Genomic DNA, 22,500 nt, shown 5'->3' on the forward strand with positions numbered 1-22,500 from the left:
CAGAGCGTACAAATACCACTACATTTACCAGAGCGTACAAATACCACTACAGTTACCAGAGCGTACAAATACCACTACATTTACCAGAGCGTACAAATACCACTACATTTACCAGAGCGTACAAATACCACTACATTTACCAGAGCGTACAAATACCACTACATTTACCAGATCATACAAATACCACTACATTTACCAGATCATACATTTACCACTACATTTACCAGAGCGTACATTTACCACTACATTTACCAGATCATACATTTACCACTACATTTACCAGAGCGTACATTTACCACTACATTTACCAGAGTGTACAAATACCACTACATTTACCAGAGCGTACAAATACCACTACATTTACCAGAGCGTACAAATACCACTACATTTACCAGAGCGTACAAATACCACTACATTTACCAGATCATACATTTACCACTACATTTACCAGAGCGTACATTTACCACTACATTTACCACATCGTACATTTACCACTACATTTACCAGAGCGTACATTTACCACTACATTTACCAGAGCGTACATTTACCACTACATTTACCAGAGCGTACATTTACCACTACATTTACCAGAGCGTACATTTACCACTACATTTACCACATCGTACATTTACCACTACATTTACCAGAGCGTACAAATACCACTACATTTACCAGAGCGTACAAATACCACTACATTTACCAGAGCGTACAAATACCACTACATTTACCAGATCATACAAATACCACTACATTTACCAGAGTGTACAAATACCACTACATTTACCAGAGCGTACATTTACCACTACATTTACCAGAGCGTACAAATACCACTACATTTACCAGATCATACATTTACCACTACATTTACCAGAGCGTACATTTACCACTACATTTACCAGAGCGTACATTTACCACTACATTTACCAGAGCGTACATTTACCACTACATTTACCAGAGCGTACATTTACCACTACATTTACCAGAGCGTACATTTACCACTACATTTACCAGATCATACATTTACCACTACATTTACCAGAGCGTACATTTACCACTACATTTACCAGAGCGTACATTTACCACTACATTTACCAGAGCGTACATTTACCACTACATTTACCAGATCATACATTTACCACTACATTTACCAGATCATACATTTACCACTACATTTACCAGAGCGTACATTTACCACTACATTTACCAGAGGGTACATTTACCACTACATTTACCAGATCGTACATTTACCACATCGTACATTTACCACTACATTTACCAGATCATACATCTACCACTACATTTACCAGAGCGTACATTTACCACTACATTTACCAGATCATACATTTACCACTACATTTACCACATCGTACATTTACCACATTTACCAGAGCGTACATTTACCACTACATATCCCAGAGCGTACATTTACCACTACATTTACCAGATCATACATTTACCACTACATTTACCACATCGTACATTTACCACTACATATCCCAGAGCGTACATTTACCACTACATATCCCAGAGCGTACATTTACCACTACATTTACCAGGTCATACATTTACCACTACATTTACCACATCGTACATTTACCACATTTACCAGAGCGTACATTTACCACTACATATCCCAGAGCGTACATTTACCACTACATTTACCAGAGCGTACATTTACCACTACATTTACCACATCGTACATTTACCACTACATTTACCACATCGTACATTTACCAGAGCGTACATTTACCACTACATTTACCAGATCGTACATTTACCACTACATTTACCACATCGTACATTTACATTTACCAGAGCGTACATTTACCACTACATTTACCAGATCGTACATTTACCACTACATTTACCAGATCATACATCTACCACTACATTTACCAGTGCGTACATTTACCACTACATTTACCAGATCATACATTTACCACTACATTTACCACTACATTTACCAGAGCATACATTTACCACTACATTTACCAGATCGTACATTTCCCAGTGGATTGAATTGGGTGATTAATGGTTTCAATCGTTTTCATATTTTGCGGTAAAACAAAGTGACTCCCGTTCGCTACAGCGTTGAACACTGTCAGAGCTAGCCACAAGCTCTTGTGATAAATAGGTAGATAGATGGGCCTATTAAGTTCACGTCAACCCCATGTAGTTAATGGTGACATAAAATAAGAAACAAGATTTTTTCTAATGTTTCTGTAGTTGTAACTGGTGAATCCACGGACGTGTGAGGATAACATTCGCGCCGGGGCTGAAAAGGTTGAAGATGAAGTTGTAAACTCTTGTCATTTGATAGCCTACCCTGTGCTTTAGCCCATGTTAGAAGCCTTTTGTGACAAAATAAAAACACATGAACCCTGGTATTCTGGAATGGCGAAAGCGGCTTCTCGCGTTTACGGATCTGGCTGCATCTTTTTTGACAAGACAGTCAAAAAAGTTTTTTTTTTTTTTATGGATTTTACTATATTTGGCATCACCTGTCGCTGTACCCCCGTACACCAGCAGCCACCCCCCCCCCCCCCCCCCCCCCCCGTCGCCGTATCCCCATGGCGTCACGTCAACGCCCACCCCCGCCCACATGTCAACCCCCCCCCCTTCTCACCTTTTTAACCCCTGACTCATTTTCATGCCTGAGTATGCACTGTGCATACACTCCTACACACAGTGTGTACTGTACACTTCCCGACATACACACACTGTACACACACCACACTGCCACCACACTACAGTTAATGAGCATGTCCCTGTAGGATCTGTGTTTGGAGGTCTAGGGGTATCCCAGCACCCCCTTCTTCCTGAGCCCCAGACTGCCGATGATACTCCAATGGAAGAACTGAGTCCCAGCAGCCCAAAGAAGCCGATCAGCAAAGAGGAGGCAGTGGAGAGACTGAAGGTTTACTGCACATCATACATGTATAAACACAAACCCACACACGCCCTGTAGGTGCCGCACTTATGGAGCCTTTACTGGACTTCACAGGGCTGACGGGCCAGAACTTGGACCCGTGTCACAGACTCCACCACCTCCACCCATGCAGTCCTAGTCTCAGACCAAAGTAGCTGATGTTTGATCACCTAAACAGCACGGTCTGATTGACGAGCTCAGGCTCAAGTCTTTGTCTGCCGCACTCTGACATCGGCTGGATTGACTGGTCTGTTGGAGATTTGGACATTGGAGATTCCTCCAACAGCCCTCAATCAGAAAAGACTGAAGCACTTTACATGACTGCAGTAACCACACGTCTGCTGGCAGCTTCACAACACCAGTGCTCTCGCTCTCTCTCTCTCTCTCTCTCTCTCTCTCTCTCTCTCTCTCTCTCTCTTCCTGTCCCTCTCTCTGTCTTTCTGTCACTCTCCTTCTATATGTCTCTCTCATATCCCTCATTTGTCTCACTTTCAGGAGACTGAGAAGATCATCGCTGAGATGAATGAAACGTGGGAGGAGAAGCTGCGCAAGACTGAAGCCATCCGGCATGAGAGGTGACACACACACACACACACAAGGTCTCGTACACATAAGCTCCACTGAAAACAGCATACACACTGAGTGTGTGTGCATGCAGCCATACAGTTGAACATGTATTGTAAACGTGTGTGTTCAGGGAGGCCCTGCTGGCAGAGATGGGCGTGTCTATAAGAGAAGATGGCGGCACTGTCGGAGTGTTCTCTCCCAAAAAAGTCTGTTTGTGCCTTTATGCTGTAAATCAACACATTTTGACTCCACCTTTTTCACTTTATGAAGCCGTGTTTGACGTTTGAGATGGTGTGTGATTGTTTCAGACACCCCACCTGGTGAACTTGAATGAAGACCCTCTGATGTCTGAATGCCTGCTGTACTACATTAAAGACGGAATAACTAGGTACTTGTTCTAAAATTGTGTGTGTGTGTGTGTGTGTGTGTGTGTGTGTGAATGTTATGAGATGGTCATCTATCCCTTCTATATTCAAAAGTGTGTGTGTGTGTGTTGCAGGGTTGGACAAGAGGATGTAGATATTCGACTGACTGGTCAGTTTATAAAGGAGCTGCACTGTGTGTTCTGCAGTGATGTAGACGACAATGGAGAGGGTGAGAAAACTCACGTACCAATTAGTACCAACAACGATAATAAACAGCAGCAGCACTAATACTCAACTGTGTGTGCAGTGGTGGTGACGCTGGAGCCCTTAGTCGGAGCAGAGACCTACGTCAACGGCAAACAGATCACGGAGGGCGTCGTTCTCAAACAAGGTGCCCGACGATCTCGCACACACACACACACACACTAAATGTAGGGACACACACTACTCATGTTGTGTTATCTGTATGTGCGTCTGCGTAGGAATGGTGTTTGGTCAGATTTCGACTGGTTTTTGTTCAGGAAAGTGTCTTCAAATCTGTCTGTCTGTGAATGTGGATGTTAGTCACGTATGTTTCCTGTGGGTTGTGAAGGTGTAATGAGCAGTGATGTTTACACCAGCGTCTTGGCTTCATTCAGGCCTTACTGCCCGTGTTCTCCTGCGGCGGTGCTAATGCTTTGCATTATGCATAATCGTTTATGTAAATATGAATGTTTATGCAAATATGAATGTTTATGCAAAGCAGTGTTTCGTTATATCAAGTCCAGGGAATCCCTGCACTTCAGTTCAGTGATGTTCTTGTTTTTGTCAGAGATAGGACAGTAAACAAGCTCCTCCTCCTGAATACACCATAGAGGTTCTGATAAATCCTGTGTCTATGAGACTAGATGAATATGAACGTTCTACAAGAAACACCAGCGTGGTTCTTTCAGCGCTCACTGGCAAACAGAGTGTTTTAGTCCTTCCTATGTGCTGTGTGTGTGTGTGTGTGTGTGTGTGTGTGTGTGTGTGTGTGTGTGTGTGTGTGTGTGTGTGTGTGTGTGTGTGTGTGTTTTATCGGTTCTTTTCCAGGTAACCGCATCGTGATGGGAAAGAACCACGTGTTCCGTTTTAACCACCCGGAGCAGGCGCGGCTGGAGAGGGAGCGTAACGCAGCCCAGGACCAGCAGGGGGAGCCAGTGGACTGGAGCTACGCACAGAAAGAGCTGCTGGAGAAACAAGGCATCGACATCAAACAGGAGATGGAGAGAAGGTGAGAGGGAGGACCTGAAGGAGTAGTATCTGTAGTATATGTAGTACAGACTAGCATCTGTAGTATATGTAGTATCTGTAGTACAGACTAGCATCTGTGGTATATAAGTCTACACGCTTATATGTCTTGATGTTGTGTTACGCACACACACACACACACACACACAGAGTCACACGCCCACATTGTTGTTATTACTATGATTGTTAATACTATAAATATAATATGGCACATGCGCTCATACTAACACAATGTGTTTCAGGCTGCAGGATTTGGAGAATCAGTATCGTAAGGAGAAGGAAGAGGCGGACCAGTTACTGGAACAACAGAGACTGGTGAGGAGAGAGACGAACACACACACACACACACACACACACACACACATATACATACACACACACGCGCGCGCGCACACACTCGCACGCACACACACACACATACGCACACACACACACATACACACATGCATGCACACACGCACACATGCATGCATGCACACACACACACACACACACACACATGCTGTCCACATTTCTCGGTATAGCTTGACTCAGACCTTTAGAAGTCTAGACCCAGATTTAAATAATACTGATGGTGGGAACACCTCTGACCTTTGACCTCTGACGTATGTGCAATCTCTCCTTCCCTCTACTGCCGACTCTCCTGCAATCTCTCTTAATCCTCTCCTTCCCTCTATCATTCTCTCTCTCTCTCTCTCTCTCTCTCTCTCTCTCTCTGTCTGACTCTAGTATGCAGACTCTGACAGTGGTGATGACTCTGATAAACGTTCCTGTGAGGAGAGTTGGAGGCTCATCTCTTCCCTCCGAGAGAAACTACCAGCCAACAAGGTTTCACACACACACACACACACACACACACACACACACACACTCATTCCCCCTTACAGGCATGTTTGTATACTCACTGTGTGGGCAGTAATTTATATAGATTCCCACAAAGAACTCCTTTTTACACTTTAATTGGCGTGTTTTGACATACCACCATGGTGGTTGAGATGTAATTCTCTCCGTTTTTGTTCAACACTCTGTGTTGACTAGGGGTGACCTGCAATAGTCGCTGATTTGACTATAGTCGACTATACCCCCTAGTCGACCATGAACGTCATAGTCGAATGTACCATTCTAACTGCATGGGGGTGCCCAAGGACGCTGCTAAGCATTAGTTGTTACATTAAATGTCTTTGTTTTCGTTATATATAGCCTTTTGTCAAATAAAATCATCCTAATTTCCGTTAATAAATATTTTTAAATGATGTGTGCGCATTAACAATAGGCATCTTCCTTACTACACATTAATAAATCACACCCTGCAGTTGCACAACCCAAATGAGCGGAGCTGAACACGCTATTATTTATTATATATTATAACGGCTACTAAAAAAACTTCAAAAGTATTTTGAAAAAGATAAATATGAATCAAACTAAGTAAAGTGCAAGTTATGTCATCAGCGCCTTTTATTTCGCACGACAACAACCAACATGGCATACCATTTAAAACGCGTAAGGCGAAAAAAACAGTTCAGCCGTTTGTCATTTCGGTGTGTCATCTCGTCGCGGTGCGTCTCGGCAAGTAAGCCTATAAACATTTTTTGTTGCTGTTTGCTTTTTAAACCCCGTTACTTGAACCTTTCCTTATAATTTGTTTGCTGTTGTGTGGCAATTTTTTAAATATATTTTCAGGCAGGCATATTTTATTTAAAATATTTTTTGACATTTTGCACAGTGCCAGTTCGATATGCGCACTGACGGTTAATGTTCTCTAACGTTTCATTAAAAAATAAATAAGTAATAAATAAAAGCTGAATAAAGCCAACCTACCATGTTTATTCATTTATCTGAGTGTTTTAGGTTTTTACTTTGAAGAGGAAAAAAGTCCTGAATGAGAACGAGATCCTGTTTAAGGTGCTCTTAAAAAAAACCCTGATTCGACTATTAGTAGACTAAAGGGAAAATCGGACGAATCAGATTCGACTATGAAAATCCTTAGTTGAATACACCTCTAGTGTTGACCATGTTTCGCGTACCATAAGCATGTAGACACAACGTGCCGTACCTACGCCTGCGTGTAGACACAACGTACCGTACCTACGCCTGCGTGTAGACACAACGTACCGTACCTACGCCTGCGTGTAGACACAACGTACCGTACCTACTCCTGCGTGTAGACACAACGTACCGTACCTACGCCCGAGTGTAGACACAACGTACCGTACCTACGCCTGCGTGTAGACACAACGTACCGTACCTACTCCTGCGTGTAGACACAACGTGCCGTACCTACGCCTGCGTGTAGACACAACGTACTGTACCTACGCCTGCGTAGAGGACACAACGTGCCGTACCTACGCCTGCGTAGAGGACACAACGTGCCGTACCTACGCCTGCGTGTAGACACAACGTACCGTACCTACGCCTGCGTGTAGACGCAACGTACCGTACCTACGCCTGCGTGTAGACGCAACGTACCGTACCTACGCCTGCGTGTAGACACAACAGGCCGTACCAACGCCTGCATGTAGATACAAAGTGCCATACCTACGCCTGCGTGTAGACACAACGTGCCGTACCTACGCCTGCGTGTAGACACAATGTACCGTACCTACGCCTGCGTGTAGACACAACGTACCGTACCTACGCCTGCGTGTAGACACAACAGGCCGTACCTACGCCTGCATGTAGACACAACAGGCCGTACCTACACTTGCGTGTAGACACAACGTGCCGTACCTACGAGGAGAGGTGGGGTGGAGAGGTGTGGTGTAAAGGTGTGGTGGAGAGGTGTGGTGGAGAGGTGTGGTGGGGAGGTGTGGTGGGGAGGTGTGGTGGAGAAGTGTGGTGGAGAGGTGTGGTGGAGAGGTGGGGTGGAGAGGTGTGGTGGGGAGGTGTGGTGGAGAGGTGTGGTGGGGAGGTGTGGTAGAGAGGTGTGGTGTAGAGGTGTGGTGTAGAGGTGGGGTGGGGAGGTGTGGTGTAGAGGTGTGGTGGAGAGGTGTGGTGGGGAGGTGTGGTGTGGAGGTGTGGTGGGGAGGTGTGGTGGAGAAGTGTGGTGGAGAGGTGGGGTGGAGAGGTGTGTAGAGGTGTGGTGGAGAGCTGTGGTGTAGAGGTGTGGTGTAGAGGTGTGGTGTGGAGGTGTGGTGGGGAGGTGTGGTGGAGAGGTGTGGTGTGGAGGTGTGGTGGGGAGGTGTGGTGGAGAGGTGTGGTGTGGAGGTGTGGTGGGGAGGTGTGGTGTAGAGGTGTGGTGGAGAGGTGTGGTGGGGAGGTGTGGTGGAGAGGTGTGGTGGGGAGGTGTGGTGGGGAGGTGTGGTGGAGAGGTGTGGTGTAGAGGTGTGGTGGGGAGGTGTGGTGTGGAGGTGTGGTGGAGAGGTGTGGTGTGGAGGTGTGGTGGGGAGGTGTGGTGTGGAGGTGTGGTGGAGAGGTGTGGTGGAGAGGTGTGTAGAGGTGTGGTGGGGAGGTGTGGTGGAGAGATGGGGTGGAGAGGCATCTCCAACTTATGCTAATGAGCCCTGATGCGCCCTAATCCTAGCCCTGACAGCGCTGTTAGCACTGCTGCAGGAAGGCTGCATCTGGCCCAGGTGCCCAGGTCCTTGGATGAACAGAAGGCGGCCGTGTGGGGAGCAGGTACAGGCCATGACTGCACCTCCTCCTCCCCGTGTGGGGAGCAGACACAGGCCATGGCTGCACCACCTCCTCCTCCCCGATCATTAGCGCCGAGCACATTCTTCTCCTTCTGTGCTTCAGGCCACAGGGGAGTTTTGCAGCAACACCAGGAATGCTCATGCACACGTGCACGCAGACATATGTACACCTACCACTTGTTTAGTCAAGGTTCTCTGTCCTGGTTTGCTTATTAAAACACACACACGCTTTCGTTGTCTAGGTGAAGCTCGGAAATTGCGAAATACTTACACTCATTTCTGCATTCCAGCTCTGCGTGGCGCACGTATAATAAATGTGGAGTTTGTCCTGGCCCAGTCTGGGCTGGAACTGGGGCATTAGTAACAGGATAAATGGATCGGTGGGTCAGCAGCTGCGTTTTGGGTTTTTCATTATCAGGTGTGGGAGTGGAATGATGCTCTGTTCTAGCCTGTAGGTATACTACACCAGCCATGGAGCGCAATGAGGGAAAATAAAACCTTCTTTCTGAAAGTGTGAGGCGATGGAGTACTAATCAAATCTTCTTCGCTCCTCGTTCCCGCCCCCTCTCACGCCGCACTCACAGCCCCTAATGGGTTCTAACCTTTTCTTCTCTGCCTGATTGATTTTTCATTCTGTAAGCATGTACAGTGATCAAAAGTGAACTGTCCTCATGAGTAACAGTGTGAGATAATATAAAAAAATGTGATATTTAGTGACATTTGATTGGTCTCTCTGAGGGGAAACACTTTTAATTCCTTTTATTTAACGTCTGTGGTAATACCTGACAGAGACAGCAGTATAAAAGACCGTGTGTGTGTGTGTGGTGTTCAGGTTCAGTCCATTGTGAAGAAGTGTGGTTTGCCCAGTAGTGGGAAGCGTCGGGAGCCGTTGCGTGTCTATCAGATCCCACAGCGCCGGCGCCTCCCTGCTGGCCACGGAGCCAAAGCGCACCCCAGCCTGGACGACCTGCGCACACAGGCCATCAAGGAGATCTGCTACGAGGTAGCCTGGCACGCGACCTGGGAAATGTAGTCCATGTGACGTGACGTGTAGTCCATGAACCTTAAACCGTGACCGCTGCGAGGGCGTTTTGAAAACGAAATCTCTTCATCTTCCTCTTCTTCCTCATCCTCGTTCCCGTCTCCTCCAGGTGGCGCTGGGAGACTTCCGGCACACGCGGCAGGAGATCGAGGCCCTGGCCATCGTGCGGATGAAGGACCTGTGCCGCACGTACGGCCTGCGTGACCCGCAGGAGAGGGACAGCTGGCGAGGCGTGGCCAGGGACGTGTGCAACACCGTGGGCATCGGAGATGAGGAGGGCGACCGCGACAGGGGGGCGGAGCCTGAGGACAGGGCCGCCCCCCCGGCGGGGGGAGGGAGGGAGAGGGGGACGGAGGGGGGGAGGGCGGACATGGGCGAGCTGAAAGCTCACATCGACAAGCTGACGGATATCCTACAGGAGGTGAAGATTCAGAACAACATGAAGGACGAGGAGATCAAGGCACTCAGGGATCGCATGGTGAAAATGGAGCAAGTGTTTCCAGTAGGACTGCAGGTAACACACACGCACACACACACACACACACACACACACACACACACAAACATTCAACATTTTTCAGTTGCATGCAGAATTAGTATTGCAGAAGTACCATTAAGTGCCATTAGTACCATTATGTACCATTATGTAGTAACGAAAACATTTTAGGTATATATTGATTACCTGTTGCCATGGAAGCATGTCGTCACGGTGCTGTTGCCTCATTCAGGGAGATGAAGAAGACTCCATGGCGGATGTGGGCGGGGCTGGAGGTGAAGATGAGGCGGGGCAAGGGGCGTGGCACGTGGAGGAGGAGGCTGGTTACCGGCGAGGTCGTCATAGGTGGCAGTACCCTGACAAGCTCCAGGACCCTAAACGCCGTCGGGACATGGGCTCTCAGTCCAACAGCGCCCCCTACAGTTCTCCGGCGGGACGTCCCCAAAACCCCTTCAGCACCGGCTCGGGGCGCCTTCCCAACAACTTCTCCACGCAGCAGTCGACACGCAACCCCAACGGTCCCTTCCTGCCAGGGACGGGTCGCTTCCTGCCCCCCCTGGAGAGAAAGCTGCTCTTCCCCTTTAAGGGAAACCCCCAGCACAGGGGCTTCCACTGGGGGCTGTCGGCCAATCCGGGCCAGGAGTGTGTGGATCTGCAGGATGAGCAGGACTCCTCTTCCTCCGACATGGGCTCCGTGCACACGTTTGAGTCCCTGCCTCCAAACCAGGCCCAGTGGGCCAACAACCACCAACAACATCGCCGCAATCATGGCAACAGGGGCCACGGCAACCGTAGCAACCGGCAGCGATCTCGGAACCGAGGGCGGAACCCGTTTGACGGGTACGTGCAACACGAGCCAAAAACAAACGCCAACTGGAGAGACGACGGATCAGCCCAAGTGCAGCAGAGCCACGGGAGGGCGAGGTACACTTGGTACAGTCCAAACTCCAGCTCATGGCAAGCAGACGACAGATGCCAACAGAACCAGCAGCAGGGCAAACAGGGGTTCCACAAACAGCACAGCCAGCAATCGGGTTATTATCTGCCCCCCCACCGCCAGCCCAGCCCCACCGAGAAGACCCAGAAGGCCGCGGGAGGCAGTTCTAATGCCCCACTGACCCAGGAAGAGCACACCAGTCCTATGGAAACCTGATTGGTTCGTTTGACTTAGAAGGCAGCCAATGGCGATGGAAGTGAAATGGAGCATCTGATGAAGTTGAATGGAGAGTTTAGACATCTTTGACTGCTTGTGCAGTGGTTACATTTGGTAGGAAACTGGAATGTCTGTGTTAGGATGGTCACAAAAGCTCAGTCACACCAACCGTCCCACAATATATCCAGTATTTTCCTAAAAATACTGCTGGAAGCTATTATTGATCATGTTTGTTTTAATGCACCTCATATTACTCTAGGGAAACACACACACACACACAGACACACATATACAATCACATACACACTACATGTGCTTTTCACGCCGACGCAGTCTCTAAGCACCAAGGTGTGAGTATTGAGAACGCAGAGAGCTTGAAGCAGTTTGCACTCTCCAGTCTCTTGAGAGGATATTTTACACAGGAACTCTTTTAGTGCAATGACTCAGACTGTGATTTTATACAAGCAAACCAACAGTGTGGCTTCAGCCATTTCAGAAGCACTTCAGAACGGTGTTTTTGGGCTGCAGACTTTGGGAGTCTGTACTCGGTGCCTTAGGACAACTTACTATCTACAATCCTTCTGAACTTTATATCCATGTTGTCTTCATGTATTGTATATTGGTCCCGTGTACATATATTAAGTTTACTGTGTATAATTGGCCCTGTTTGTACATGGGAGAGAGGGACTGGGGATGGGACTGTTGGTGTGGTCATTTTAGAACATCGCTGGTTTCTTTCCAAATTTGTATATTTGGAAGCAGCTGTTGCATTTCTTTGATAATTCTGCCTTGTCTGCTGAAGGGTTTAAAATGATACCAAAGAGTTTGAAGGTGAAAAGGCCCCGGGGCCCCCAGGGCACCTCCTGGGCCCACAGTGTTGTCACCACACGTGGAGATGAGACCCAACGGGTGCTCATTTAAGTCTTTATATTCTCCTCTTGTGTTTTTTTTTTTGTCTAACCATCACTGTATTCAAATTCCTTTAAGACAGAGGTTTAAACTGCCCCTCTCCTCTATAGATGAATTGTAGAGACTGACGGATTTAGATTGGAAACGTCACTAATGAGTAAAGTCTAAAAAGACAAACCCCTTTATTTACGATTTTTAAGTCTTTTTTTTTTTTTTAAACCTGTGGCTGTTTTAGCCACACTCAAGTGCTCTTGTGGCAGTGATATGCAACTGAAAAAAAATGTTTGGCAATTAAAACACTACATTATCTTGCCTGACTAATCGCTGGTGTTTCTGCTGTCTACATTTACCATGGCTTTGACATTACCGTATGCAATGTTACGGGAGGAATGGAGTCACTCCGAAATCAGCACTCCTCATTACTCCTCAAGATGCCCCCCCAGAGTTGTTTACTCTTGCCCAGGAGCAGAACGCTAAATGCATGTTGTTCATCAGCTGTAGTCAAGCGGGTGTGTCGGGGGGATGACACAAGGTGGTCAGTCTCTGGTGGTGTGTCCCTGCTATGTGAGGAGAAATGAAGAATCGCACTCCTGCTCCGAAATCTTTTATTCAACGACACAAAACACCATTCAAGGAAAAAATGAACTGAAAGCTACATTTAGTGTAGAGTGTTCCAGTCTCATTCTAGAGCCCCTCACATCCTGCATATTGTACTAACCCAGAGTCGACTAACCCATTAATTACAGAGCCCACCGTGAACCGAATTGGGTGTCGAAGCAGGTCAAGTACAGATATGCAGCTAGTGGGGTCTCTAGCGCTGGGACACCACTGGTGTATTGTGGCAGTAATGATTCTATATGACACCGTCCCGTTTGTAGAGGAACACTGATCTGAGAGCAGCCGAACGGTGGACAGTGCTGCACTGCCAGCACCGGGACCCGGAGACGAGTGGGACCAGGACGCTAGGCGTTGAAGAACGTGGGCAACTGGTTCCCCAGAATGACGGTGCGCTCGAGCCCCGCCTCCGTGATGGCGGCCAGCCTGGCCACACCCCCAGAGGAACCGTCCCGTTCCATAGCCAGGGCCAAGGCTGAGAAACAGGAACAACAGGTGAGTGTTTATGGGATTAACGGTAATGAGGCAACTGCTTGATATATGGAAAAAAAGACACAAATTCATGGTGGGGTGACGCCTTCTCTGGTCCTCACTCACCCTCAGCTGTGAAGCGCAGACACTCTTCTTTGGTCATGCCCGTCCTGTAGTTGGAGTCCACGAAGCCGTAGATGTAGGAACTTCCCGAGCCGCCCACCGAGACGGGCTGTCTCACCAACATCCCGCCCATCGGGACAGTGTACACCTGAGGACCACAGCACACAGGGTTCGACCGGGATGAGCGGTGGTTAGGTTTAAAAACACAACCCCATTTGATCTTTAATGAACAGTGTGTAGTTATAACAGCCTGGATTACGGACAGCAATTTAAATCTTAAAACCTGTTTTACATTATCCCCAAATGAGCTCTGATCCGCAAGTCATGTCGAGTCATTTTTTGGCCTGAAGCATCACTAGGAAACGAGAGAGAACTTGGAGATCACCTGTCCGCCTCTCCGCTTGTCCCAGCCTGCCACGATGATCCCGGCCATCAGCTCCTCCCTGTACCTGTAGCACATCTGTTTAAACAGATTGGCAGCTGTCTGCACCAATGGGGGCTCGTCCAGCTCGATGCTGTGATGGAGACAGAAGGGGTGGCGGTGTGAGTTTTCTAACTGTAGCACAAGACAATTGTCACGACCTTGTGAAATATAACTCGTAATATAGATCAGATTAGCAGGTGTGTGATCTACATTCCACATTTGAAGGAATAAATATTCCCCAGTGCTGATCTGACTAGGGACAAAAATACCATGACCTGAAAAGCAAATAATAGTTTTATTATATTAGGTGGAGCGTATTAGGTCAAAGTGACGTGGAGACACGTATTCAGAGACGCTCTGATCATTTTTGACTGGGAATTAACCATCCTATTAGCAACTGCCAAACCACAACCACGGTCCTGCCCTGTCTGAGCACCCTTTCTCTTCTCGGCCATTTTAAACCCGTTTGCCAACAGAACCTTCCTTTCTTGTCTAAACAAAGAGCTTCCCAACATGCCCCAAACCATATTGTATTTGTGTATTTACACACTTCCTCCCCTCTATCATCTTAGACGTAACAGCTTGCCTTACGCACCAGCGTTCCTTCTCCACCACCAGGAGGAACCCTGGACCCACGCCTGCTCACACACCCCCCCACAGTCACTTGACAAGTCGCCTGCCTTCATTATTCGTTTGGCACCACGCACTTGTCTTCCTGCTCATAATTATCACTCTTTGCCAAATGTGACCAACCTGCCCTTAAATGACTAAGACTCCCTGTGCTCTACATTGTTGCCCAGTATATCTGGATAATACACACAGCATGTTAAGCAGTACGCAATACAGTTTGGGGTCGTATTTTTTTTGGCCCAACGGCCCCGGGCCCTCCATGACCCTTTCTACCCTGACCAACTTGTGTGCACTGGTCTCCACCTCCCGGCACCCAGGCAGCCCCATCCTGCCCGTTTAGCATCGTCAGAAGACCTGAAGCCTGCCCCCATGTAGTTGCCCATGGTGGTCGTTTCTGAGAGGCTCTGGTGAGTGCCATCTGGTGGCAAGGAGGATCTCTGATTTCACCAAACACACAGTGCTGCCCATGGTCTCACTGATACCACACAGGGCCAGTTAATACAGTTAATCGTGCCTGCAAGTAAATCCATGTTTACCTAAAGGGGTCAACAGGTAGCTTGGTGAAGTACCGGCATACAGTTTGGTGTCTGTTCCAGTTTTAAGAATGACAAATATCTGCTGCTCTTCCTCCATCTTGACTACGGAATAGAAGGTGTAGGTGATGCCTAGCATTAGCATTAGCACAGTGAAGCCTTTAGCTTTGCTTTACAGTGAGCAACACTTACATCTCTCAGCTGCGTTACAAGCCAATTAAAACCAATGGGCTCCCACACTCAGTGACACTGTACTGTTATCCACTACTCTCTTTATCTATACGGAAGCCCTTTTAAAATGTAGGTGCTACAAAATAAAAAGCATGAAATCTGAAGGCTGAGCAACAGAACTGTTTCTGCAGACTGCTTTAGTCCAGGAGAAGGTCAAAACATACCTACACGGGCTATTCAGACCGGGCAGACTTTCAACTGCCACTTTCCATTAATCATGGCAATATAAACATCAAAGATTACATACCATTCCACTAACATGTCCTTGTCAAAGTTTTAAAAGAACAGCTCTGTAACTCTTCTACTTTTACAACTGCAACAGAAGACAATTGAAATCTTTTTTATTTTTATTAAGCATCAACATTTTTTACTGAGATATCCAAAAATCTATTAAAAGCACCTATCGAGCTTGACTCGAACAAGGCTGTTATCTGTTGTACAAAACGTTATATAAAAGGTTTAGGTTTTCTAAAGGTTATATGCTAATTGAGAGCACAAGTCTTATCAACAACACCTGAACAGCAAAAAGGGAGATGCAGACAAACACTATCACCCGAAAAGGCGAAAACGTAAGGGGAGATGATTTGAACCCCTCCAAACGCCTTTATTCCACAAGGAGTGAGCAGTTAAATCATGTCAAAAGCATTAAAGATCAAATTTGTCTTCAACTCTTTGCGATGAGAAGACTAAAGACTAGCGAAGCTGCAGGTGTTGTCAAGGAAAACGTCCCTCTTGCAGAGATGCACTATGTGTTGCTGAGGAAGGGATGTCAAAACCTCAAAGAGCTGCACAAGACCCTTTCAGTAACGTCACTGTGGCGGTGCAGACATGGGCGAGAATCATCTGGAGTGCAGACGGTGAGAACCCTGCGTCATGTTAAAGGTGCCCTGCTGAAACCTTCCTTTCCTTCAGTGGGATACTGCTAGATACAGCACACACAACCTTGCTGCAACACGAATCATGATGATAATAATAATTAAACAACTATTATGTACTAAGCACTGGTGTAAAAGGCAGAAAAGCAGTACTGTACACTGGCCTTACCATCTTAGCAATGCTTACCCTCCCAATACTGAACTAAAATGTTTGCTTCCATATATCTATGCATACTACATTTGAGATATTTTTAGATATAATGCAACAAAATGTTGTGCGCAAAGCCAATGGAAACCTGCAGATTAGATAGATAATAGAAGAGGAATACCAGAACATGCATTTTTTCTGGACCAAATCCTACATGGTCATATTACTGACAGGATCTCTCCTAATTCTGCATGTTCATAGTTCTTGGTTACACAATGTCATTTTTGGTGCTGGGGGAAATTGAGAGGCTCTTTAAAATCCTTGGAAAACGATTGCTGTGTTTGTGTGAACCGTCTTACCACAAAATCAGTGAAGGTTCTACGCAAGGTGAAAACTGGTATACACGTGTAGTAGCAGATACAGTTTAATAAATGATGTTATTTTCTTGACGATTCATGGCGGTAGTAGACGGCAATGTGGAAGACGTAGACCGTCATCGTGCAGTGTAACGTTTTTAATTGTAATTGCAATTGTGTGGACTACCACAATGACAATGTAATAGTAATAACATAACTGCAATGCAATGTTATACTATGTAATTACACAGTGTAATTACACAACAGAATTTCTATGTAATAACAATTTATATCATTATAATAACCAGAAGGCAAAACATTCTCTGTGCAGATAATTTCATTCAGTTGGTGATGACAGGAGACAAAGTGCTTTAGACCTTCACCTTAAATGTACAAGTAGAATTAGTTAGTATTTAAACTTCATGCTGGACTATTATTACTGCCACCAGTACTCTTGTTCATTTCTATATTGCTCATGTTGCTAAAAGGAGCTACAAACTCAAACTGCGTTGCCAGCATTGCCAGTGTTGTGCTAGTTCGTTAAGGCACTACCTGCTCAAGCGTCACTAAACAGCTCTTAAGAGGGGGGGGGGGGGGGGGGGGGGGGGGGGGGGGGCGCTCAATACTGCACAAACACAACAAATGTACAGTGTCACATTGCTGTATTGCAACCAGTTTCCCAAAGTGCTCCACCCTTCCAGGCCAGGCAGCAGGACTGTAGTGCTACTCAGGGGTTCAGGCAGGACCACACAGGTGGTCATCAACCAAGACGCGACTGTTGTCCCATGTTGCCACAGGCTTTCAAAACAGAGACCTTGACTTTAAGCAGCACTTGTTTGGTGTGTCTATAAATACACAGATACTATGGATGCTCAAACAAAGCTTCCGCTCTCTCATCAACGGGTGCAGGAGGACGGTGAAGGAGGAAGGATCTGGACCACCAGCAGTGAATTTGTAACTTCCACTCTAGCAAGCAGCTCTCAGAACCCACAGGCTTACAAACGAATGAGCAAACAGTACAAATTGATGGGGAGGACTATGAATCTGCACCCACTCCATTGTTCCTTCATATGCAAATCATAGCCTTAGTAAACCTGAGGAGACACATGCTCGTGATGATTTGAGGCTTTTTCTTAAACAGCGCTGCCCCTTGCAACCCCAACAGCTGCAAAAATCACTCAAAGAAAGATTCTCTCATTATAATAACCAGAAGGCAAAACATTATCTGCATGGATAATTTCATTCAGTTGGTGATGACAGGAGACAAAGTGCTTTAGACCTTCACCTCGAAAAACCTTCACCTTATATGTACAAGTTTGCTATTCGAGATTTTCTCTCCATGCTAGAACATGCATTGCCTTCCACTCCTAACCCCCCCGGGGGAGCAGCATGTTGTCCTCTGGGGGGGGGATCTCATGCTGAGTGATGAGTTCACATCCATCCCCGACACACTCCAGCCAGTTAAAAGCAGCACAGTCTCATCCTTGGCTGAGGCTCTGAACAGCGCTCGTGACCCGTGACTGTGATCTGAACAGCGCTCACGAAGGACTCACTGTGTGTGCTGCTCCACTGAAGCAAGTGAACGAATGTCAGAGCACAGCAGGCAAGGAAAACAACACATGCCTGCACATTTCTCTAAATCACCGTCCCTGACCTACAAAACAAGGCCACAACCTCCGAGTAATTGGGATTAAAAAGTATTAACATACTGCCCTCTGACAGGGAGCTCTTACTGTTCTTTTAGTGTTTTTATCTGTAGGCAGAAATAAAATGCACATAAAACACAAGACAATCACTGTGGAAGATACACAAATTCTTGCATATTGTTACATAAACAGAATCCAAACAACATGTCATACTATCAGCTTCATATTTAATATGCCAGAACCTACAGAACCTTCCAGAAGTCCCGACACACCCTGGGAAATGTAGTCTAACCTGTGGAAGCCCAGCTGGTAGCTGACAGCATCAGCAATGGCCTGAGTATCAGCCGCAGATCCAGATCGGCAGCAGAAGATGTGGTCATGAATAGGGGTGAGCTTGTCCGTAACCCTGTTAGCGATGTAGGCTCTGAAAGAACCACAGAAGTTATTAATAGACATGAGCTGTTTTATACACGAATAACCATTTGTACTGGTCACCTTCCTACCGCGTGAGTTGTTTGTACATCTTACCCTGTAGTAGTACGGGAGTCTGCACCGATCACCACCCCTCCATCAAACTCCACTGCCATAATGGTAGTCTGTAAAGACACGGCGATTACTAATGTGATTACAGCACTGTGGGTTAACGTCCAGCCTCAGTGTGTCTGTGAGCACCTGCCAGATCAGGGACACGATAACTGTGTATCTGATACATTAACAGGTAACCTTAGATAGTGACACAAAGCACAAGTTTTACTAAGGACCGTTTAGCACCAGATAATTCAGTGTGTCGTTTTGAGTATCATTACATCAGACACCGCGACACAGTGTATCGGGAAACACGGTCACCAGTATTTAAAAGAGCTGGGTTGCCTTTTTCAGATTCTTTAGTTTGGCATATCACATTAGCTAACACGTAGACTACTCTCTCTCTCTCTCTCTCTCTCTCTCTCTCTCTCTCTCTCTCTCTCTCACACACACACACACACACACACACACACCATTCTTCCATCCACCAGATCATTCATTAGTCAGATTAATTAACTATAGTTAGAGGTGTACAGAGATGCGTACTGACATCTAATAACTGAACATCTAGGGGCAACTGTGCTAAATACACCAACAATGCTAATTAGCTAGTTAGCCAACGTAGACGTAAGTAGAGCAGGTTTCCCCGTCTATAATTCGAGGATACTGTATGTGCTTATTCAAAATGTAAAATCCGAAGTAAAAGCGCTATAAAATCCCATCACACATTCAGAGGTACACACGCTGGCTACATCCATGCTCCTATTGTTGGGACATGGCTAGCTCTTAGCTACTTAGCTACAACAATCTGCCAAGTCACTGTGTTACAAGTGGCGACTGATGACCAAAACTGTTTGTCCCACTGGTTTGTCTTCATTCGTTGAACTCGTTTTTTGTCCACTCACCCCAGTGCTGACTTCTTGGTTCTCCCAATTTGGAACCATATCGTTTGAACGAGAAAACATCTCGACCCGGTTCTGTGCAATGTAAGCCGCCATCTTGTGTGATATCGAACATCAGGTTCTATTGGGAATTTGAGACGACAATCCACATACTGCACACCGCCATCTAGTGCATCGGCGGGGAAATGCTCCCTGCCTTTTATTTAGGCTTACTTTACATTTAAAATGGTATCTGCTACTACACCTGCATACCAGAGTTTTCACCTTGCGTAGCAGCCTAATTGATTTTGTGGTATCAATGCAAAACAGTAAGAAGGTTCACACAAACACAGGAATCGTTTTCACAGGATTTTAAAGACCCTCTCTTTGTTCTCTTAGCATCAAAACTCACATCGTGTAACTTTATTATCAATAGACAAAACTCTTGACAGAGAGAACAAGTGTGTGTGTGTGTGTGTGTGTGTGTGTGTGTGTGTCTGTGTGTGTCTGTGTGTGTCTGTGTGAGAGAGAGAGAGAGATAGAGAGAGAAAGAGAAGTCTTGTATAGTGTAGTCTTTGCCAGGTGCTTGGGGATGCAATTAGATTGGAAACAAAGTGCTTCAGGGCGTAGCTGCACTGTAACGTAGAGCCATTGTAACTCACGCGGGATTTACAGAGGGAGAAGTTGGCGTGATATTGATCAGCCTGTACACAGAGTGGCTGGCCTGCCTGAACAGACTGTAACAGATCACGCATTGCTCATTACTGTGCGTCTGTGTGTCGGCTCTGGAAGATGGCGAGCTTTTGTCTGCCTTCCTTCAATAACAGGTCCCAAGGGTATAGACTATCTGAAGAGCAGGTACAAACTCAGTCAAACCTTCAACCGAGATAAGGAGAGAAGTCAGTAGCGCAGTGCACAGGGAAGTGTTTTGTGTGTGTGTGTGTTTTGGGGTAAGGGGGGGGGGGGGCTGCAATTTAAAAGCCATTTTATGTCTGAAAGTGAGTGCACTCATGTAGTAGAGAGATTCCCCATCACAGTCTGTCCTGGAGCACAATGTCTCGCCCATGCTGTGCCCACTGGCCCTGCCCTGTCACAGTGCATTACAGCTCTGTTACTCATACCTGAGTGTCTGAGAGAGTCTGCGTGTGACTCTCTGTCTCTATGTCTGTGTCTGCATTTGTGTTCTGTGGGTGTGTGTCTGTGCTTGCTGTGTCAATATGTGTAGGAATATATTTGATCACACAGGCACATGTGTATGTGTGTCCGGGAAAGATCATGTGATCATTTGTCTGAAAGTAAGAGAGATTTCTATTTAGCCGTGTTTCTATGAACCGGCACATGACCTTTCGTTCTTTCCGCAATGCTGTATGTTTGATCTGTTTCATTCATCTTTAAATGGAACGTCAAACCTCCCACCCAGATTAACCCACCCTCACACCCGCCCACCCAGATTAAACCCCCTCTCCCCGAGGATGACTGTGCCACAGAGGAACACAGGTACAACCCAACTGACGATCTTCAAGTGGATCTCAGATCAGATTTTGATGCTGGTAGAAGAAAATGAGCAAAAGGAGGAGGATTTGGCCTCTGTTAGAGAGATTATTATCAGGGATTATGATCTGAGATTATTATCAGAGAGAGGCAGGAACGTCTGAGCGGCACCGTACAGCAGGCAGTGCCTGCGTAGTCTGGAGAAGAGGCAGATCATTACGGAGACGCTGTTTCTGTTTCTGCAGGCTGCAAGCCCATTCAGTGCAGCAGAGCGTTGCTCTCAGTGCGAAGACACGAGATAGCTGCTGGGGAACAGACACAGATGACTTTAGACCACAAGGACACTCATCCATTGATTATACATTACTGTAGAGAAAGAGAGTGTGTGTGTATGTCTCAGTCTTTGTGGGGACCAAATGTCACCTTGACAACATAGAAAACATGAAAAATTTTATTTGAATGACTATATGTATATAAAAAAACCCTCATTTTTGTTACTTAGAGGAAGGTTATGGTGAAGATCAGGTACAGGCACAGGATTATATAGTGTAATTAACACATAACTTACAACGACAGCAATAGTCGTTTCTGTGTTGTTACAGTCTGTTTCTGTGTGTGTGTGTGTGTGTGTGTGTGTGTGTGTGTGTGTGTGTGTGTGTGTGTGTGTGTGTGTGTGCACCTGTGTGTGTGCACCTGTGTGTCTTTACTGTGAACCATCACTGTATCAGATATAGCTAATGTTGCCAAAGAACAGATATGTCAAGCTTGTTACTTTTAAGAAAGCGGGTCTTTGATCTTCCCTATGGCAAAACAGCTCCACTTGCTTATGCCACAGATTACTAACGACCTGAGCTCACCCTCCCCGGATAATTACTTAAAAGCAACAGACTGAGAATGAAAAAGGGCCCGCCGTCTCCATTTTAAGTGCACTGAGTAATGCAGCGATCGTTCATGTGCGTCTGCTCCTTAATCCGAACATCCATGCTGATTTCTGAAGTCCAGTTTGATTGCTTTTTCTGTCGCGCTGCACCCCATACTGTGAAAGCCGCACGAGGGAGCTTCCGTCCTTTAGCCAAAAGACGAGAAACAGGGAACCAAATGTGGTGGCACAAAATTTGTGACTCCTTCCATGGGAAGAGGATGAGCAGCACAGATCCCTGTATAGAGGCCTGGAGCTTTGATCCGCTCT

At 46.4% G+C, this 22,500-nt stretch overlaps 2 protein-coding genes across 4 annotated transcripts in view; one reads left to right on the plus strand and one right to left on the minus strand.

The window, feature by feature from the left end:
- The window catches only part of kif1ca (kinesin family member 1C, a), a 31,864-nt gene extending 19,181 nt beyond the window's left edge, over positions 1–12,683 (plus strand). For all 3 annotated transcript variants that reach the window (XM_077011552.1, XM_077011551.1, XM_077011550.1), the window contains exons 13-24: positions 2,775–2,917; positions 3,425–3,504; positions 3,627–3,702; positions 3,805–3,884; positions 3,996–4,090; positions 4,169–4,252; positions 4,933–5,113; positions 5,373–5,445; positions 5,860–5,958; positions 9,595–9,765; positions 9,914–10,318; positions 10,533–12,683. In XM_077011552.1, the coding sequence (XP_076867667.1) occupies positions 2,775–2,917; positions 3,425–3,504; positions 3,627–3,702; positions 3,805–3,884; positions 3,996–4,090; positions 4,169–4,252; positions 4,933–5,113; positions 5,373–5,445; positions 5,860–5,958; positions 9,595–9,765; positions 9,914–10,318; positions 10,533–11,453 (2,408 nt within the window). In that variant the 3' untranslated portion in view covers positions 11,454–12,683. The remainder of the gene's footprint in view (positions 1–2,774; positions 2,918–3,424; positions 3,505–3,626; positions 3,703–3,804; positions 3,885–3,995; positions 4,091–4,168; positions 4,253–4,932; positions 5,114–5,372; positions 5,446–5,859; positions 5,959–9,594; positions 9,766–9,913; positions 10,319–10,532) is intronic.
- Positions 12,684–12,950: 267 nt separating this feature from the next.
- On the minus strand, positions 12,951–20,002 carry LOC143518787 (proteasome subunit beta type-6-like). The gene is made up of 6 exons (XM_077011556.1): positions 19,845–20,002; positions 18,943–19,010; positions 18,707–18,838; positions 13,957–14,086; positions 13,575–13,719; positions 12,951–13,452 (listed from the first exon to the last, which is right to left on the minus strand). Exons 1-6 carry the CDS (start codon positions 19,935–19,937, stop codon positions 13,325–13,327), a joined length of 696 nt encoding a protein of 231 aa, XP_076867671.1. The 5' UTR covers positions 19,938–20,002; the 3' UTR covers positions 12,951–13,324.
- Positions 20,003–22,500: the final 2,498 nt, after the last annotated feature.

Source organism: Brachyhypopomus gauderio, chromosome 7 (assembly GCF_052324685.1).
Source record: "Brachyhypopomus gauderio isolate BG-103 chromosome 7, BGAUD_0.2, whole genome shotgun sequence".
Taxonomy (NCBI): Eukaryota; Metazoa; Chordata; class Actinopteri; order Gymnotiformes; family Hypopomidae; genus Brachyhypopomus; species Brachyhypopomus gauderio.

Coding starts and splice junctions, on each gene's coding strand:
- LOC143518787 (XM_077011556.1), bottom strand. CDS start 19,937: ATGGCGGCTTACATTGCACAGAACCGGGTCGAGATGTTTTCTCGTTCA. Junction 19,011..19,844: donor ACCAAGAAGTCAGCACTGGG/GTGAGTGGACAA, acceptor GTGTCTTTACAG/ACTACCATTATGGCAGTGGA. Junction 13,720..13,956: donor ACAAGCGGAGAGGCGGACAG/GTGATCTCCAAG, acceptor TGTGGTCCTCAG/GTGTACACTGTCCCGATGGG.